Here is a 19,069-nt window from a genome sequence, read left to right as displayed (position 1 = left end):
CACTGAAAGCATGTGTAGGTTTGTTTTGGTTTGTTTTTCTTTAAATTTTGCGCAAAGCTACACGAGGGCTACCTGTGCTAGCTGTCCCTAATTTAGCAGTGTAAGACTAGAGGTAAGGCAGCCAGTCATGCTAACCCTTTTACCAACTAATAGAGGGGTTGACTGTAACATTACAACACCCTTATGACTGACAGTTTGGTGCGACAGGGATTCGAACTCACGACCCTCAGATTGCGAGTTGAGTTTCTTATACAGTAGGTATACAGTAGGTACAGACATTTAATGCAGTGTTACAATACGATAGATACAGACATTTCAAGCTCATGTTATAATACAGTAGGTACAAACATTTAAAGTACAGTGAGTAAAAACAAGAACTCACGACACCTTCCGAGAATAAAACTTTTATTTTGTTCATTAAACTTATATTTGTTCCTAATTTGGCTTATCCATCAATAATATTTTTTCTTCCCAGTTACTCGTACTGTGATACCTTCATGACTGTTGTTAAAAAAATACTAAAATTTGATGATTACATATGGAGAGGACATGAAAGGCATTTAACAGTTAGAAAAGCCTTACATTATAGATATTGCTTAACTGAAAAAAAGAGATTTCCATGACCATATAGAAGTAACATATATTTTATCCACTATTTGTAATCCGTAAGGATTTATTAATACACTTTTTAACAGTATAATAAACTGTATTTTCAGCTTTTGCACAGTTCAGTTACAGCACTCAGACAGACGGTGAATTTCTCCATGCATTATCTGTTTTAGGTTTACTCACATAACTTTCAACAATAATTTATGTTTCACCATTATTAATATTGTTTTTTTTATAAAATTATATTGAACATCTTTAAATTTTATTTTATCATTAAAAAGTATCACAAGATGTTTATAACTCGATCAGGACATTACATAACACATAAGGTTTTTCCAAACAAACTAACTTGACATATGTATCCAACTTTAAGAACCTATTTCTTGGTAAGAAATTCCCATAGAAATAAATGCACAAATTTAAAATTACTCAACATTATAATGAAATATAAACAACTTAATATACTTTTGTTTAAAAATCCAAAACTGGTATGGTTATCACCTCCTCCAACTGTTTTTATTACTTGGGTTTAACATCAACAAGCAACCATGTATACAACGGTCTTTGTTTCCTCTCCACAACCTTGTATTTCAGATTGTTTAGCCCATCAATGTTATATCGTTGATAGCCAGGTCTAAAAAAGTGTATCCGAACGGAAATAAAAAAATGTTAATTAAAAACATCTTGTTACGTGAGAATACAAGTTGAAGTTACACTCACAAAGAATGAATAAAATTGATTCATAATTTAAGTCTCTTCATATATTTAAGCTATTAAAGTATAATTTTATTAATTGAGCCAGTAAGTACTTATAAAAATACAAAATGTTTTAAATTATTTACCATTTCTTAGTCACAAAGAAAAATTGCAGACGCATTTAAACATATTTAGTTTTATATTTGTTTATGTCACAAATAAAGCCAAATGATACACTTGAAGTTCTAAATTTTGTAATTTTAATATGAGAATTACAAGACTTTAGCTATCATCAGATTATCTGAAACTACATGTACTAGATTTTGGAATAATCTCTGTCGAAAAATTTGAATTATTAACAATATGAAATCATCAATGTTACACATTCAGCAACATTAATGTTCAGCCAACATTATCAAATGTGGCTACTTTTACTCACAATTTCTTGTTAGTAACTTTAGTTTGTCCTGTAGAAAAACAAAGTTTGAATGTTAATTTTCACATAATAACTGTTCCTACATTTACAGCTGTTCTCTCTTTCTAGTTTTCTCCAAAAATATTAGATAGCTACACCTGTCATACAGAAACCTTACTTATTAAATGGTAGATTACTTGATATTATATATATCTAATGAAGAAAAGATTCACAAACCTATTTGGACTGGGAACAGCTTTGGAATGAAACAACACTGTGTAACGAGACAGACTAGGTTTCCAACGGTTGATCGAATACCCTTTGTTCAGTATCCTGAACAAAGAAAACTATATGAAATAATTAAATATCCTGAATAGCAGTATAACTGTACATAACACATTTTTCAGAACTGAACATTTTCAGGTTTTTCGTATCAACCGTATAGTGTAACATCTAACTATAGATTTTGTGTAAGAATTATTAAGGTTGGTTGTTCAGATCCAAGAAAGAGCAGTAATTCGGATTATCCAAATAGGACCCATGTTTGAGGACTTTCTGATTGTAGAGTTATTATTAAGGTTCTGTCACATGAGGAAACAACAGCTTGAATATCGTGGTATTCAACGTAGAGCAGTTCCTAGGCCTTCTCCTTCTAAATAACCAATATACAGTGATATTACCATGCAAAAAACATACAACAACATGCTGAGCTTCAGAGTTAAAGGACTGGAAGTAAGCAGTTTAAACATAATAAATGTAGAAGTGAAACTTGTTTCTAGTGTATAGGTTTCTACAAAAACATGTATCAAAATATTTGAAAGATCCATGAAGAACTGAAATAATGCAGGAAGGTTAAGTAAGATGAAAACATAGATGTTTATGTTAAACATTTTTAGATAAATATTTTACCAGGACTAACAGCTTCATTTTCAACCTGTACGACAAGCTCAGCTTTAGAGGTACAAACATTTGATTGATACCATTAGAAATTACAAAAATAATCATTTAGAAATATATATTACAAATTAGTAGTCTACCCTAATCACTGTATTTAATTTTTAACCCACTTTATAAGTAGACAACAAACCAAAAGCATGTGTTTTTTAATTTTTTGTTGTTTTTTTTGGATGCAAGTACCAAAAAAGTTTAGAGTAAAGCACGGTAAAACAGATTTAGAATCCATGGTTTAACTTGTTCAAAATAAATGTATCCACTGTTCAAAGAATGAAAGGATAAATATACATTATAAAAAGTAAACCCATGGTTATAAAATAATGTCAGTCGTTTCTCAGCTATTATATGCTACCACATGACTGTCTCAAGTTTATACTATAAGTGGTTTCATAAAGTTGTCTTGGTTTTTACTCTGTAGAAAGTCACACAATTAAAAAAAATACCCGTTATAAGACACCTTGAAAAAAATACCCGTTATAAGACACCTTGAAAAAAATACCCATTATAAAACACCTTGAAAAAGTACCCATTATAAAAGTCATCATCTTCACCTCCCCATCCAAAGAATACATTTGAAAATCCATTTACCTGTTCAAATTGGTGTCTAGTGATAGCAATTACTCCATCAAACAGCCCTGGATAAGGCAAGCTGGATAAACGAAATAAAATCATCAACAAAATCATATCATCTTTGCTGAACAGACTTTTTCTGGTGCTTATGTTGCAAACTGAAACAGTCTTTCACCAGCTATTGTAAGTACTGCTAAACCACAGTGAAATAAATCTTTTTAAAGTTCATAATAAAGTTGGTACTTTAAAAATATTTATATTGTAAACATAACCAAAATGCAACACATAAGTACTGCGAATATGCATGTTTCATTTACGCTTACAAATGGATAAAAAACACGATAGGTTGTGAACTTTGTAATACTGACATTTTCTAACATTCTATCAGTTGAGCTAAATGTTATGATTATCATTGTTTTCTTTACTTTATCGTCATTCTCCGTCGACATAACCCTCATACTAAGTTCGTTTATGATTATTTGGTTGTTTTATCTCTATTGTTAGAATTTACAAAACAATTGCCATGTGTCACATTATAGTGTTTTTATTTAACCTTTTAAATATGTTTATAAAGTATGAGATTATGAATGTTGACATCAGTTACAAAACACAAAAACAACTGGTTGTATACACAGTAAGAAACCACATGATTAATCAGTCTTTCATAGTTCTTAGACATTATTTTCATGAACCGTTAAATCAAACTTAAATCTTTAAAATGGCAAGTAAAAAAAAAAAGACTTGAGACTGTCGTTTTACTTTGGAAAGTACGACGTTTACTTTTTTCATTAAAAAATGTAATTACTGAGAAATAATTTAAACTTATTTGCATATTAAAAAAATCTGAAAAGTGTAAATGTGATGTTGAAAATTCACATCAGTTAACTAGTTATTCACATCAGTTAACTAGTTATATGTGGTAAGGGCTCACAGTAAAATGAAATGAGCCAGAAATATGTTGAAAAATTTAATGAATTATAATAATACGTAAAAACGGATTTTGTGAATAACACTGAAATTTCAATAGCTTAAAATAACTTTCTTTACTTAAACAAATATAAAAACACTTAAGCATAAATTGCTAGACTAATAAAGATACAAGTGAAGGTTGAAAGGTTTTAAAAAACCAGTTTATTAAATTAAAGTGCATACAGTCAGTCTGATGGATTGACTTTGTACTGAAAAAGAAATGTTGACTATAATTTTGATTTGTGTATGTGTAAGACAAGCTTTTACTGAAATGTACAAGCCCATTTTATACAAAAAATCAAATGTATAAGAAAAGTATTTATACTCCAGATGTTAGTCTAATTTGATGCTAACAAGTCCAGGTGCAAAGTGGTGTTCAAATGATAAAAATACTTGTCCAATGAAAGCTAGAAGGTTTTAAAAATCAGTATATCAGAGAAAGAATTCCGACAGTAATCCATGGATAACAAGCGTTTGTACTTAAATATCTGTGAATTTAATACATCAATTTAAGAAGCCATAATGCAAAGTAATATTCATGTAATGACTTAAAATATATTTGTTTATCATGCAGTTTAAATATTGCATTTTTATGATATCCAGAACATTTGAAGTAATTATCTTTTTTGATATTGTATACTGCCATCTAGTGTTTACTCTCGTCAACCATGAACTGAACCATTACCTCGTCACTAAATTAGTAATTAGTGTAAAATGAATATTTGGTTAACCTGATGTCAGGAACAAAATACAATTTAAAATGGCAATTTGTAAAAAGGCTACAGCTCTTGCATTTTGTCCCCTGAACAAAGGGTCAAAAGTTAAATGTATTTGTAAAAGCAATTACATTAAAAAAATTCAAAGAGTAAAGTAGATTACAAAACAGTAAAAGTCCAATTATTGAGACATCCATATAAAATTTCCAAAAGTAATAGTATACATAATAGTGTAATTATGTTCTTTGACAAACCTATTTAATGTCACAGGTGCATAAACAAACTGGTACAATAATTACTTATTTCCATTCACAATAAAACTATTATTTGCATTATCTTTATCCATTCAGTTGAATTACAAACACATTGTAAGTAATAAAGTACTTTGTGTCTTCATAAAAAAAAATATCTTAATTTTCTTACACGCATCTGAAAGTGTCCAGTGCTGGGTTGTTTGGAACAAGTGAAAATGTGACGGGGACTTTTTGGAAGCAAATCCACATCATGGAAGACAAAACAATAGTAGTTAGAGTCCTTCAGTGCTTCTAAAAATCCAATGTTGAAGAGTTCAGAGCTCAAAATCAACTCAATAATGAGAAACACATACACTACTGGCTTGCTTAATGCAATATTTAAGTTTGATGACAAGGAACCTAATTTTTAAAAAATTAAAGTTTGGATACTGTCTTTAATGGATAAGTAATATAAATGTTTTAACAAGATTATGTTATCATAATTTTGTTAAAACTTTGTACTTTTGTTTCATTATCGAAACAAGTCATCTCCAAACTTTAAGTGAGTATAGCATAAACTGAATTATCAGAGAAGAAAACCATCTATGTTACAGGAATACAAACATCAAATTCATTATAAAGAGATAAGAGTACCATGGCTTCTGCCAAAATACTCATGGCTCCTGAAAATAATCACATTAAAATACACATTTTCAGAACATTTAATCACATACCTGCTCAACAACATATACTCTATAATTCAAAAGTTGGTTTTGAAAAAAGGATGAATGTGTTTCAGAAATACATTCAGCTGCAACTTTCTTTCTCTGTATAGAACTATTAGTGCCACGTGATGTTGAGAGTTACAGTGTGTTGGTTTCCATTGACCACCAGGCTTGATGCACAGTATTTCATGTAGGTTCTTCAGATACGTTTCATTCACAGATGTTTTAACAGAAAAATATATTTCTGAAAAAAACAAGATTATACAAAGAAAAAAAAACAAACTTCAAAAATTGAGTGTAGTGATGTACACTTAAGAATAACACGGTAACAAACAATCACCATTACAATTAGTCTTCAAAAGTACCAAAAAGGTGTACATTATCATTACAACTGTGAAAAGCATGTTAAATAAAAATTACAAAAATATTAATGTGCAAACATTAAATATTAGCAAACACCAAAGTGCTCTAGAATATATCCAGCCATATTCTTTTACTTAAAACACATCTTTCCAGATTTGTACAAGTAAAAATTATTTGATAATATTATAAAACACACAAACGCACACAAGTTGAGAAACATACTCATGTCTGTAACAGAAATTGTGATAATGAGGATGTTATCCATCTTAATACATTTTAAAATATTTGTTCTCACATTCATTCACTGTCCTAACTTCTTTTTGTTTCTAGGTAGCTTTGGTTTAAATTTAAAATAAAACAACTTATAAGAAACAAAATATATTACATTATGTAGATAGAAAACTGAAAAACATTGGAGATAACAAAGTACATTTTTCTCAAATAACTATGTATATTTATCCAATCAAATGTAGCAAATAAGGCTTAGAGGCTGATATAATTAAGGGACACTTTAGTAAACTTTGCCACATTAGTTTCTGGTTAAGGACAGAATATACAATGGGCTATCTCTACTGAGCCCACCATGAGTATCAAAGCCTTTACACTTATCTTTGAACCATTGTGAGTTGGTCACATTAGGTTTATACAGATAAGTACAGCAGAACCTTGTTGTTATTTTTTTATGTTTTGGAACAAGTAACCATTTTATTAAATTATACTTCAGACAATACACACACACATATATCATTTTTCTCCACTCTTCAGTTTGTAGACTAATCAAAGCCACAATCCTGCATGTTATTTTAGCTATCTCTACACAATACAAAGTATGTAGTTACTGTATTGGTTTATCTACTTGTAGCCTAAAAATCAATAATAAGCATGTTAAATTTATATTGAAAAATCTTTACACAGAAAAATTACCTAAATGTTCAGGAATTAGTGGACAAGTTTGCAAAATGGTTGAGCCTTCTTTTTCCTCGCTATTACACACATAAACATCCACTTCAAGATCAGAAAAAGTTATGTAACTGTATCCACGGCCAGAAGGACAACGCAGAGGTAGAATTATACATATTATAATTATTACCACTAGTAAAACTTTCACAACATTGCTATTTAAGTGACTGAACTGAGGAATCCAGCGCACAAGTTTTAGAAACTTTGTATTCATTACGTAGAAGTCAAGTCTTCATAACCACAGTTCACTTAGGTCTTACATTGTTTCCCTTTTTTTCTAATGCTAATATGTACATACATATTACAAAATTAATAATTTAATATTAATAATTAATAAATTATCTTTTATCTTTTATGGAAAGATAAAAACATGTAAAGTGGTAGAAATATGCACTGTATTTTATTAGAACCAAAATGTATATCAAATATATATAGTAGTATATATGTTACCTCCTACACAAATCAAACTGTGTAAAACTGTAAATTCCTTTAATGAAATACTGGTCACTTGTGTTTTCTAGATACGTCTTTATGATATGACAGTCACTTATGTGATTCAAGTATCCAATCAAAACATTTACAAGTTTTACAAAACCATACAACGTTCTTAATTTTATATGAATGAACACTATCAATATTCATCAAGCCTTCAAAACTAATGCAATACTTTACAATACATGAAATATTGGAGATTAATACAGAATGTTAGCATATTTTCAAAACTGGAAAAAGAATGATATGTGATAAAGCATTTGCAAAAATATATTAATTGTTTATATTTATTCTGTGTTCCTTTTCTGAACTTTTGTGTATGACTGAATGGTGGGTAACTTGCCAATTTGTCTACACCCATAAGCAACAAACTAAATGGGAATGAATCTAAAAATATACACCTGGTTGTCAAATATGAAATAAAGTTTAGATGGAAAAATGACTGGCACAGTTTCAGAAACAAAGCATTTTTATATTTATAATGTTTATAGTACAATCTAATAGACTTTAACCTTTAAACAGCATGAATGTTGTGGGTAGCAGCATAAATTGATGATGGCTCCTATTTAAGTGTTAAAAACATTCACACATCAATACTTTTATGTACATGCACCTATAAAAATATATTGTAAAGTCCTAGCTCTTTTTCAGGAAATTATATTACTTTAAAATTTCTTTCTTTAAAATGAAGTGTTGTACCAAGTTTAAAGAAAAATTTAAAATATTTCATTTGGAATATCATTACATGAGGGTGAACTAAATAGTGGTCCGTCTGTAATTTGTCTACTGTTGGGATCAAACCCTAAATTTAGGTGTTACAGAGAAATACTATAACTTAATATAAGTTAAATAAAAATATTTTGAAACACTTTTACCAGAATTAAAAAAACAATGTTTTGATGGGTAAACATAACTTTTATTGTTTTCATTATTTCATACAATAATGGTAGATGCCTAAACCCAGAACGTTTTATTTATATTTCATGTTCAGTGTATAATATTTATATTTTACTCCATAGAAGATTAAATTTACTTGGTAATGTTGATTTTGTAAGAGGAGTTACTCTCCACAAAATTAATTTTAGGTGCTATTAGTTACCTATTTTCACAGACGTTTTTGCTTTAGAATTACTACAAAAAACTTATTACTAAAAATAAAATTTCTGTCCAACTTTGTAAAATATTATATTTCTTCTATAATACTCATACTTTATTTGTCTGTGAAACCTAGATTATCATTCTTTTATTTAAGTTTATTAGAAGTGCAGTTAAAAAAATACTAAGATTAGTTTTATATATTTTAAGCCTAGGCAACAAATAATCTCTTAAGATTCATCGCCTATTCAAGTTACTGCTTAGAGCACACATTAAAATGGTTAAATAATAAAACAACTTAAAAATATAACTGGTATTACCAGACTAAGTTTATTCCGTCACTCAAAAAACCATGTTAAACTCAATATTAGTTCGGAAGTGATTATCAGCATTAAAACACACGCTTAAAGTAACCTAGTTAGATTATATATTTAATTTATTAATGTCGTACACCACAGTTCATATATTAAACACTGAATTTTATTTCACAAGATATTGACCTGTACCATGAGTTGTGTGGTTACATTTGGTCATTATTAATCATTATTATTACTCACTCCGTATTAGTATTACCATTATTAATTATTACTACTTGTGCAACCCCTCATTTAAAAAAAAAAAAAACATTACAAGTAAAAGATTAATTAATTCACTAATATTATTTACTGGCTATAAATAAAATGACCTGTCAGCATCACGAAACAAAATTAAATTACAATTTACAATAATTTCTAATAATACTATTATTAAGGTGCTTCATTTCACATTTACATCACGACAACTCCACTTTCTCCCGAAATTCTACACCTGATTCTAGTTTTACAAAGTGTTCCTAGACATGCGTAGAAATGATGTGTATTTTATTAAAAACTATTATCAGACTATAACGACTGGGTGATTTTCGTTTAAAGATTTTTTTTGTACATTTCACTAAATTGTACATAACAGATATTTCAGTGGTATATACAGATCATAACTCAGGCAGCTAATGAACTCTGGTTTCTTCGTTTATTTTGAATTTCATGTAAAGTTTATTTGTTTGTTTTGAATTTCGCGCAAAGCTACACGGGAGCTATATAGGCTAGCCGTCCATAATTTAGCAGTGTAAGACTAGAGGGAAGGCAGCTAGTCATCAACACACACCGCTAACTGTTGGGATACGCTTTTACCAACGAATAGTAGGATTGACAGAAACATTATTCCACATCTACGACTGAAAGGGCAAGCATGTTTGATGATGGTTATTCGAAGAACAGATTAAGAGAACTGGATATTCCAGATCTAATATGGTACACATAATATGCACCATGTTAAAGTTCATTCTGGCAAAGCCACATGTTAAACATTCAATGTTATTTATGTAAAAAAAAAAGAAGAAGAAAACACGGATATGTGTATTTGGTTATGTTTTAAAATTTGCGATTAAAATATTCCCGATAGCATCACTAGTGCAACTAAACACAACATTGAATTTCGAAACTTGAATAGGCCTACATCTTTGTTTGTGACTAATTTCGATAAATAACTTGAGACTGAGAATGAAAATAAAAATAAATTTTGGAACTGTGTTATTCACTTGACGCTGCTTGTATTGTATGATATTGAGCTAATTCCAAGTGGAAAATTACGCAATGAATAATATCTGCGCTCTGTTACCAAGAGAAACGAATTTTAGCATTTAAGTCTTAAAACTTTACCTCCGACTCTCTCGGGGAAGTCACGGATAAAACAGTAACTAACTTATTTTTCTAATGTTAAACAACCTTACTGGTTTTTAACAAAAAGCAATCTAAGCTGAGCATTCATGTTCACATAGGATCTGTTGTTGTTCTGTAATTATATGCCCAGGACTCGTTTCATACTAAATAGGACGTAAACTTATACGTGTCTATGTAATTTATGGTATAAGTTTTAATTAATTCAACACATATTTCAGCTGTTTATAGTGTTAGATAGTTTTGATACATGAAATTCCATAAATAGTAATATCTACATTGACCATATGTAATAGTGTGATAGATGAGTCTTTACATGCGGGAAATTAACAGTTTTACTTTTAGGCGCTCTTGGGAAAAGGGCTGAAAACACGTTAAACAGTTAAAGACCTGAGACAGAGTAACTATCGACGCTTTTAGTGGTTACCTGTTGCACATAATTAACACCGGTTATTATTAACTAACAGATGTTTCCATGCGATGCCAGGTAAGAGAATTTCTGAAAGTTTTATTTTTTATTCAAATACGCCAGAAGCAATATAATGCCAGGGTTTTTCATATTTACGATGAAGCTAGGTATTAAGCTCAATGGACTATATGTGCTCTGCCAACGACGAATATTGAAACCCGATTTCTAGCGTTATAAGTCCATAGACATGCTGCTGTGTCACTGGGGAAGTGGGTCAGAGAGGAGGGAAAAAATAAAATGGAATTGTCTCATCAGACACTAACGTGCATGTATTTAATTTAGGTATTTACAAGATATGTCAGCTAGTTCAAGAAAATTAGACATATTGTTTTTAAAACAAACTAGTAGAGCTTCAGCGTTTAGTTTCGACAGTTTCAAGAAAATGTTAAAATTATTTGTTACACGGAAAATATGTTGCCTACATCAGTGACTTACAGGAAGGCCCAGGATCTACAGGTGGTTAAGGCATTCGGCTCATAATTTTCAGATCGAGGGTTCGAATCCCCGTCACACCAAACATGCTCACCCTTTCAGCCGTGGGGACGTTATAATGTAAAAATTAATCCCACTGTTCGTTGGTAAAAGAGTAGCTCAAGTGTTGGCGATGGGTGGTTATGACCAGCTGCCTTCCCTCTTGTCTTACACTGTAAAATTAGGGACGGCTACTGCAGAGAGCCCTCGTGTAGTTGTGCGCGAAATTCAAAATCAAACAAGATTTACAAGAAAAGCCTTTGGTTTAAGTATTAGAGGGCGCTATATAAATAACAATTTTATTATTTTTTACTTTACATGTGCATGTCTCAGCTTCAATTTGATTCCTAATTTGTCAATTACTTCATTCAAGTTATTATTATCTTTTGTATTGAATATCTTACAGTATCAAAATTTTCATTCTAAATAATTTTATATTTTACTCCTAATTCATGAGACATATTACTGTTTATACAAATCGCCCATGAAAAATATCGCAATTGATTGTTATTGTGTTTTCTTAATTAGTGAAATAACAGAGTAAACAATTGCTTCCAAAATTGTGGCGCACGTGTGTACGTAAAAATATTACAAATAAATAAATGTTTTCAGTCTGTTTAACAAGGGCAAACAAACTAGATTGATATTCAAAAATCATTGTCAGGTTTTGGTAATTTTGACTTTCAATGGAATGAATTTTATATAAAGGTAGGTTTAACACTAACAATATGAAATGTTAAAGAACAATGGGACTATCAAGTGGGGTGATTAATCCCATTATTTAGTTTTTGCTTCCGATGGACGAATCAGGATTCGTTAACTACATAGATAAGACTTTGAATATGACAGTGTCATATCAGTTGTGTAGGAATACTTTTTTTGGAGAGTTAGAGTTTTGTCACCGAGCAAGTCAGACGTGCCAATATCGCTGCCAACATGCTATTTAGAACGAAACGTTCATCCTCGACAGTCAGGCCGTTAGTGCCGCCGGTAATCGTCGAAGGCCTACCGCCGAACCTCACGCCGTTTCAAGTCGCCATGTTGATCGCCCGAGCCAAGCCAGGGGCAACCATTGAACCATCCAGGACACGAATTTTACGCCGGGGAGGAATCCTCATCCAAGCAGCCACTACTGCAGACCAAATTTAACTCTGCCAACCATGGAACACCGAATTTAATGTAAGGTGTTCCCCTACCAAAAGTCCAGTCAGGCTTTACTCAATATTCCTCAGGGGCGTCGACCCATCAATAGAACCAGAAGAAATCAAACGAGCCATTGAACCTCAAATCCAAGCCAATGTGTATGCTGTCCACCGAAGTTTCTCAAAAAAGACTAACCTGCCTACGTACTTTATGAAGATAGTAACAATTTCGAAGTACAGTGCTGCCTGTATTTTACGTGACGGCTGTTATTATCATATATTCCACTTCAGAGCCGAACGCCCACATCGACGACAGTTCAAAAATTGGTCAAACAGAGCATCCAGATATCAGAAACTACCAAAATACCGCCGAGTCCAGATCTAACCAGAAGAAACACGAAGACAGATACAGACAACTCGACCCAGGAGACGTCAACTCCCTCTGCCAGCAACACGCCAAGTGCTAGCAAACTAAGAAAGAAAGAAGACAGATCATGGCAAACTGCAATCCAAGTTCCACAGAATTTAGCAACTAGCCAGACTCAGACAACTACCAAGACATCCATCGACGCAATAGTTCAAACTGAAAAACAAACTACCTCCACCCAGAAAACCCAAACCAAAATCTCAAGAAGAAACAAAGCATCACAGACCTGCGAAGAACAACACACCGAAGAACAGCCAGTTGTTCCACCAACGAGACCACGTTTTTCACTTGCACCAATGGGCTTCAAGTGTAAAAACAAGTTCATGACGAAGATACCACCCGATCTACAAGACCGCAGCTAACAGTTCTCATGTATACCACCGTCAGAGTTCATCAGTTTTCAAATATATATATATTTTTTTCCTTCTCTCTCTTCCCAGCTACTTCAGGGCACGGTCTGGGTAGATTATTCGGCGCCCAGGCGTTTGGGGTCTTCACAATCTCAACTACTATAACATAGTATCTGGAACAACTTGTTGAAGAAAATAACATCGTTGTAGCCCATGGTGCTCCTTTACAAAGATCAGTAAACAACAGAAAAGTCTGGAGGAAACATACTTGTTTTGATTTCTTTACTTATGGCAATGGAATTACGCTTATAAATGTTAGTTTAGACAGATTTTCAGAACACTTTCTGACATGCTTGAGTAAAAGTTGATTTTTCGTAACCCAAAACAACACAATGTTTATAAGCCTTTAGACGTACTATCTAGCCACTTGGAGGGACGTAAAAGTTGGCATACATATGTATTTTTTTTCTGCTGAATGATAAAGACTCGACACCAAAGTCAACCATACATAGTATAATACATATTCTTAATTTGTTTGCATAACCAATATTTCTTTATTCAAAATTTTTAGTCAGGTAAAATTCTCACAAAGCTAGAACTCGTGATAGGTAGAACTTCGACAGCACATTGTGTTGCTTTGTACTTGAGTTCAAACAAAACAGAAGTTAAACATTTATGTAAAATTAAAGGTACCAAGTAAATATTCCATCAGCTTGAAATATAAGACTTTTCAGATGAGAATATATAACACCATCTTTTTTAAGAGTTGGCGGTGGGTGATGATGACTAGCTGCCTACCCTCTAGTCTTACACTGCTAAATTAGGGACATCTAGCACAGATAGCCATCGTGTAACTTCAAAACCAAACCAAACTTACGAAAGTAAATTTAATAGGTAATATTTTATTATGGACGACATTAAATTGCACTTGAAAGTGGACTGTTTAATTATGACCTTCGAAAATTTTGTGGAAGATTTTTTTTTTTTATTTTGCGCAAAGCTACTCAATGGTTATCTACTTTAGCCGTCCTCAATTTAGATGTGATAGATTAGAAGACAGCTAATCAACTCCACTCACCTCCCAATTCTTGAGCCTTTTTTAATGGAATTAATCGTAACTTTATAACGCCCCTATAGTTAAAGGGACGAATATGTAAGGATTTGAACTTGCGACCCGTAGGTGGCAAGTTAAGTGATTAAACAATAGGGCATTACAGGCATAATAATGTGTGTGTTTGTGCGTGACGAATATGGAACGACAGAGATTTCCATAAGGTATTTTTGATATAACCATATTTGGTTTGTTTTTAATTTCGCACAAGGGCCATCTTCCAAAAAATATACAGGTAAACATCGATATAAAACGCATCGATAAAGCGCGATAATCAGTTGGGCGCGATGGGGTCTTAGGCCCCAAATTTTTTGGGGTTTCTACAGAGGCCGCCGCTTAATATTACCACTGCTTAATGTAATCAGCCGGTTAATGTGATCAAAAATCAAAAACCAAATCCACTTCAATCTTTTTGTATGGTTTTCACGCCGCATATTGTGATCAAACCCCGGCCTGCATGTAATAATTCCTGGCGCTGTCAACTGCAGTAAAGTACATAATCTGCCAGTCATAGGATAGCTCTCAGTGCGTAGGCAAGAAGTATCAAAACTTTATTTTCATTAAAACCACAAGTCATCCTTGATCGACCGATGGATGACGAAGGATGAGTCATATACACTCATACATCAGTGACAGTGGCATGAAGTGCTGCAAACGATAGCGTCAATGTTGAAACCATATAAATTTCTAAGAAACAGCTCGCTCCCCAGAAGCTTTCAGACGAAATAGTTTCTTGGAAATCTGTGACGTCAGCTATTCCCTTTTATTCTAATATCGCCGAATAACTGAAAGGTCTTGTAACATCAGCTCGTAGGCAGAATTTCGTCGACCGAATCAATTTTGTCGTGAGTGAATGGGATAGTGACCATCCGGTGGCGACAGACTGCGATTTTCATATTTTTTCAACATACAGCGTATTTATACCCATGAAAAAAGAGAGACACCAAAAGGAATGCTTACACAGTACAAGAGAAGATACAGATTTTGCAGCGAATCGGAACGGGGAAGCAAGGACCAAGATTATGAAAGAAATAGGAGTTCCAGAGTCTACACTTCGAGGTTGGCTGAAGAATGAAGATCAACTGAGAGAATTCTGCAACCAGGTAGACAGAATGACAGGACTACAGAGGAAAAAAGCCAAGACAGCAGCAGACCCAGCAGTGGACATGGAAGTTTATGATTGGTTTGTGAGACTTCGAGCAGACAACATTCCCATCTCAGGACCCATGGTCCTTGCAAAGGCAGAGAAGACCTACCAGCAACTATACCAGAAAGAAGATTGGCAGCCCACCCATAGCTGGCTACAGAAATTCAAGGAGCGGCACGGCATCAACCAGAATAAAGGACTCAAAGAAGCAGCACCAGAACCACAACCAGAACCAATAGAAGAAAAAGATGACATTTTCCATGGATTTACAGCAGAAGAAGTAGCAGAGGCAGAAAGGAAGTTTGTAGACTACCAGGATGGACTCCCCTTGACAACCCTTGTGAAGCAGTGGGCCGAGATTGACGAAGTAGCACCAGTTACCCAGCCACCCCTCACAGATGAAGAGATCCAGAAAGCAATAGAGAACCCAGCGGCAGCACCCACAGATTTTACCACTCCAGATGAAGAAGAAGAAGATGACCCCATTCCAGAAGAACTCAGGAATTGCATCACCTCAACTCAGGCAGTACAGTACACAGAACAACTTCTATATTGGGCAGAACACCACAATCTAGGAATTTGCAAGATACTACAGATCCAGGACCTAATGAGAACTGCGAAGAGGATGCGGAACCAAAGAGGAAGACAACAGACACTTTTGGAGGCTTTTGAAAGAAAGAAGACTACTGAGTAACTATAAATTTGTGCATTTCAACTTGTTTTATGTGCTTACTATATTTTATTGTTATTAAATTTTTTGAAAAATCCGTTTTTTGTTTCAGTACTGAATTCGTATTTTAAACTTTGCCATGACATTTTTTTATCTGGTAATCATTTGACTTCAGTTTGTACTTAGATTTTAATAATTAGTAAATAAATTATCAAAATTAATTACTATATGTATTAACTTTTAAAATTGAACTAATTTTAATCAGCGTCTAATCGTAAAAACGATCACATGATTGCTCTGACGGAACTAATTTTAGAATATCAGCCCCCATCAAAGTAATGAATTCGATAAATTTCTTTAGAATTCTGCTTTTTACATTTAATTTCAGTCTTAAAATTGAGTTTAATAAATAAAAATAAATAAAAAAATGCTATATCATTGGTGTAAGTAGTTTTGTTTGTTTTTTCTTTATTTCACTACAAAACGCGTAAATTTTGCATTATCGCTCACCCCGAGGGTCAAAAAAATATATAATCAAATCGGTATAAGGCGCAATCAGATACAACGCGGTCGAATTTTTTGGACCCCAACTAGCGCCTTATATCGATGTTTGACTGTATTTGTCTCACGGTTCTGAGTCAATAGTTAGTTTTATAATTGTTTATAGTTTTGTTCTTAATGTATAATTGTTCTTCTAGAATCATCGTTATTATTTTAAATAAATGTGTTTTAATCAAGTACTGTGAACCGTTTATATCATTTGTGCAAAATTTTTATCTTTTCTATAGTGAAAATGTTTTAGCTTTGTAAGTCCATAAACTTACTTTTGTTTTACTAGGGTCACGAAAAGTTAATATGAGTTATTGAATATAGCACTTTTCATCCAATTAGGACAGTAGTATCTTCTAATGATAGGTCAGTTGATATCTCGAGGTTTTAGGCTGTCATATATGTGAATAATAATTACCTGTACGTGAATATCGCAAATGGTTCTAAATAAACCCGAAATTACGTGTTAAATTTATTTCCCAAATTTCTATTCACAAATTTAACATTTTAGACATAGCTGTTGACACTTCTACATCTACATTTATTACCAGAGTACATTACAAACCTAGTTACAACTGTTCCTATTTACATTTTAATTATTTCCATATTTTAGAATGAGTGGTAAAGTGGATTTTTAAATTTATTTGTGACTCATAACCTAATTTAACCATTTTTTTAATTTTTCAGAATCCTCACTGGTGTGACATAGCTATGATAGTTTGAGTACATTCAGCTGGATCATTGTTATATTTTCTTTCAACAGTAACAGGAAAAAAAGAGGTTCAAAGTTCTCACCTCTCAACTGTGAACTTAATATCAGGATGCATTTGGTTAGGTTAAAGAATAAACTGTAAACAAATTAAAATGTTACAAATGTATAATATAATTTATTATAATTATAAATCAAACATGTTTGACGTTTATTAAGTCATAGCTAAGACTATGATTTAGCTTCTCCATGGTTCTATCAGATACTTCAAAACTATTATTCCGTTGAGAACCTTATGGATTTCCCTATGTGTCTCATACAACTCTACGTTTATTACAGATACATCAAGAACATTAGAGCCATTGATTCTCTGTACGAGTCCCCTCGTCTGTGATGAACGCTTTATTGGATACATGTTATATTTAGATATATAAGAAAAGCAAACTATAAGTAATAATTTAATGATGGTGATACTTTAATATTGCATTATAGTGTTTATAGTTTTGAAACACAGATAATATTTTTCTAGTTAAGCTAAGTAATTAATCTAGAACATTATAAAATTTCTTTTGTGTAGTGTATTGACCACTAGTTGAATATAGTTCATTGATATTGAAACTCCTTTTAGATATATATATATCAAAAGTATTAAAAGGACCACTAATTTCGAAATACTGTATTTTTAATATTTTTACTTGGTTGGAAGCGCTTTCAGATCTTACATTACTCTTTAACCAACCTAGTTAAATACAATACATACCACTCGTCAGCAAAATGAAAATGTTTATACAACTCATACATCCAGTTAAAAATAGATTAACAAAGATATAAATGTATTTTATGTTACTTCCAATCAATAACCAGCATGATGTTACAAAGAAAATAAATATAGTTGTATTATTTAATAACCATAAAAATAAAATGTTAATAAAACAAAACTAAATACTTATGAAATTCAAATTCTTTATACTTTTTTAATGAAATAACTCAAATAACAAATGTTTTTGTCAATCATTACAAGACCAAAATAGAAATTAAAAAACGAAAGTTCCGTGTAATATAACATTGTCACTTAAGATACGCATGGCTAGGTAGTTAAATCACTCGACTCGTAACCTTAGGATCGCGGGTTCGGATCCACGTCACACCAAACATGCTCGCTCTTTCAGCCTTGAGGGCGTTAAAATGTACAGTCGATCTTACTATTTGTTGGTGAAAGAGTAGCCCAACAGTTGGCAGTGGGTGATGATGACCAGCTGCCTTCTCTCTTGTCTTTCACTGCTAAATTAGGGATGGCTAACGCAGATTGTAAATCCGTAGACTTAACGCTGTAGTAGCGGGGGACTGTTGGAAAGAAATTGTACACCGAAATTGTTGAACCCTAACAAGAAGAACTTACAACAGCTATTCAAAGGTTGAAGCGAGTTATATTGAATATATATTAATGAAATGCACTGATTACGTTATGCTAAAATGATTTAGATTTTGCAAACTAGCAAATCACTCTACACT

The 19,069-nt window shown here is 32.3% G+C and overlaps 2 protein-coding genes across 8 annotated transcripts; one reads left to right on the top strand and one right to left on the bottom strand.

Annotated features, from left to right (window-relative positions):
• Window positions 1-394: 394 nt before the first annotated feature.
• On the bottom strand, window positions 395-9,596 carry LOC143225338 (uncharacterized). 7 transcript variants are annotated; one of them, XR_013013802.1, is made up of 6 exons: window positions 7,175-9,596; window positions 5,897-6,131; window positions 5,353-5,474; window positions 3,263-3,323; window positions 1,958-2,053; window positions 395-1,243 (listed from the first exon to the last, which is right to left on the bottom strand). XR_013013802.1 is itself a non-coding variant. In XM_076454558.1 (5 exons), the coding sequence occupies exons 3-5, from the start codon at window positions 5,433-5,435 to the stop codon at window positions 2,012-2,014; spliced, it is 186 nt and encodes a 61-aa protein (XP_076310673.1). In that variant the 5' UTR covers window positions 5,436-5,474; window positions 5,897-6,131; window positions 7,175-9,596; the 3' UTR covers window positions 395-2,011. The 7 variants fall into 6 exon arrangements, 1 of the variants encoding a protein (XP_076310673.1); XR_013013801.1 differs by having other exon boundaries at window positions 1,958-2,372; XR_013013804.1 differs by having other exon boundaries at window positions 1,958-3,323; window positions 7,175-7,281; window positions 9,118-9,596.
• A 5,519-nt stretch (window positions 9,597-15,115) lies between these two features.
• LOC143225345 (uncharacterized) lies at window positions 15,116-18,391 on the top strand. Its single transcript, XM_076454567.1, has 2 exons — window positions 15,116-16,319; window positions 17,536-18,391. The coding sequence occupies exons 1-2, from the start codon at window positions 15,409-15,411 to the stop codon at window positions 17,555-17,557; spliced, it is 933 nt and encodes a 310-aa protein (XP_076310682.1). The 5' UTR covers window positions 15,116-15,408; the 3' UTR covers window positions 17,558-18,391.
• Window positions 18,392-19,069: the final 678 nt, after the last annotated feature.

This window comes from Tachypleus tridentatus, chromosome 9, assembly GCF_004210375.1.
Source record: "Tachypleus tridentatus isolate NWPU-2018 chromosome 9, ASM421037v1, whole genome shotgun sequence".
Lineage (NCBI taxonomy): Eukaryota > Metazoa > Arthropoda > Merostomata > Xiphosura > Limulidae > Tachypleus > Tachypleus tridentatus.
Note: the sequence above shows the minus strand (reverse complement) of the source record. Positions and strands in the feature narration are given on the sequence as shown.